At 39.1% G+C, this 2,195-nt stretch overlaps 1 protein-coding gene across 1 annotated transcript in view; it reads left to right on the plus strand.

Moving 5' to 3' along the window:
• LOC110315420 (zinc transporter ZIP10-like) overlaps positions 1-309 on the plus strand; it is a 2,276-nt gene extending 1,967 nt beyond the window's left edge. The window contains exon 2 of the mRNA XM_021189477.2: positions 57-309. Coding sequence (XP_021045136.2) covers positions 57-215 — 159 coding nt within the window. The 3' untranslated portion in view covers positions 216-309. The remainder of the gene's footprint in view (positions 1-56) is intronic.
• Positions 310-2,195: the final 1,886 nt, after the last annotated feature.

Genomic DNA, 2,195 nt, shown 5'->3' on the forward strand with positions numbered 1-2,195 from the left:
GTCTGTAAGCCTTTCGGATTTTAAGTGTCTTTGTTAAGGTGTGTTTCTGCTTTCAGCTTCCAGAAATGCTGCATGGAGATGGAGACCATGAGGAGCATGGCTTCTGTCCAGTTGGGCAGTTCATTCTTCAGAATTTAGGACTGCTGTTTGGATTCGCCATCATGCTGGTTATCGCCCTCTATGAAGACAGAATTGTGTTTGACATCCAGTTCTGACCATTCCCGGTATCTCTGTTGATTGTGGGAATGCTCGTGCAGCTTGCCTCTGTTCCTTGTACTGTATGCACGTCGCTCAGAGAATCTAGAAGCCTGCACTATTCACAGGTTCTGTAGATTTGAGCGAAACCATGAAAGACTGGTGCTCAGTACTTTCTTCTCTGCATGAATGGGTCTTTTAAAAGTTTGCGATAATATCAGAACATGGGACTCCATGTACCAATATTGATAGAAGTTTAAGAGAACCATACAAAACACTAGTCTTCTTAGTAGTAGAAACTTCCGTGGCTATGCAGAAATAGAAATTAAACCAAAAAAATCATTTAAACTTTAAAAATATTTTAAATGGACTTCGAGCAGACATTTTTGCGTGTGTGCTATGAATGAATTTTAGTGCCCTCTATTCAGATACATACATACATATGGGATTAATAGGGATCAACTTGACACAATTTTGAAACTGTATAAAGGTGATTTTGGGAACCAGAGGGAAGACCACGCTGTACTAAAGAATAGATTTAGCACTGGGGAAAGACCTCATTCTTGAATCTAGAGTTACTATTTTTGTATATATTTGCAAACTTGCAGCCAAACTACTGAAATTTGTAATTGTATGTTTGTGTGAACTTCAGTTTAATGAAAGATTCATAATGGTTCTTTGCATGCTATACTTGGTGTTGGATCTTTCTTTTTAACTTTGTTTTCCTTGGTCGGGGGGGAGGTGAGTCAGAGGATGTGGCCAGATACCTTTTTCTTAACATTACTACTCTAGGAAAAGACCAAAGAAGTGGCATTCCATTTCCCTAGTACTAACTAGGTTAACTGGAAATTTTAAGTTCTGGGTGTTCATGTTATTTTACCAGTTTGGCATTTGGAATTAGGAGCACATGCTGCTACTGGTAGTAAAATCCAAGTTTGCCATGCCTATAGTCTGCATATAAAATGTCAACTAAATGGTTACTGCGCTGGTACCATAGCTACTCTGGTACCAAGTATATGACTAAGGCAAAATCACTTTTATCATTTTGTGCCAAGATACACTGCTATTGCCTGATATGGAGTGGTCTGTGTTTGCGTGCCTGCTCTTACACCACTGGTACAGTGATGTGTGAGAAGTCTAAGTCACGTTTTGTCTGATTGTGACTTATACCTTGTAGACTAGTCATGTGCACATCGTTGTGTACATCCCATGCCACCCACTCTTCACTTATGCAGGCAAATGTCTGAACCGCATGCAGCTAACTCTATTTTAACTGCTTGGCAGGCAGGATATTCCTTGGGAAAAAACACATAAGAGCCAAACCCTGGCCCTTCCATTTTAAATATTTTTATTCAGTCCCTTCTCTGGTTCTTTTCCTCTCTTATTTTTCTTTTAAGACAAAAACAAAAATTTGAGAGTAGCTCATGCGTCTAGGTGTTAGGAGATAATCTCCAGTGTTTCTGTTATGTTGTAAGCAAGGGTTATTCGCTCTTACAGCAGTTGTCTCTTTCTGAGCCCTCCTTGCAGTAAGTGGTTTTGTACACAAGTTTTCAGCACTGGGTTTGCCTATGACAGTCCTTACTTCACCTTACTGCTTGACCCTTTGAGCAACCTTGCTAAAAGATGCTGTGTGCTCAGTGATGTCAACTTCAAGTGACTCAGATATTTTGCTTTCAAAACCAAGTTACATTTATCCTTCATTTTTGAGTTTGATTTCCAAGGAGGGTTGTGTTTTCCAGCATTACATCTCCTTCATTTCAAACAACTGCCGGAATATACTCCCACTCTAAAATGCTTCACAAAGCTGTTATGCCTACAATATACAAATTTTATGTTCTCAAGCAAATGGTATTATCTTTATTTGCTAGATTTTCTTAGTCATTTGGGGGGGGGGTTTAACAGTTGCTGCTAGTATTTTGATAGTGTTCCACTGGTATTTAGTTTTTACATCATTCTAGTGTATAGTTTCAGGTCTCACTAGACAATCCTAATTCCACTAC

Source organism: Mus pahari, unplaced genomic scaffold, assembly GCF_900095145.1.
Source record: "Mus pahari unplaced genomic scaffold, PAHARI_EIJ_v1.1 scaffold_12107_1, whole genome shotgun sequence".
NCBI classification, from domain to species: Eukaryota; Metazoa; Chordata; class Mammalia; order Rodentia; family Muridae; genus Mus; species Mus pahari.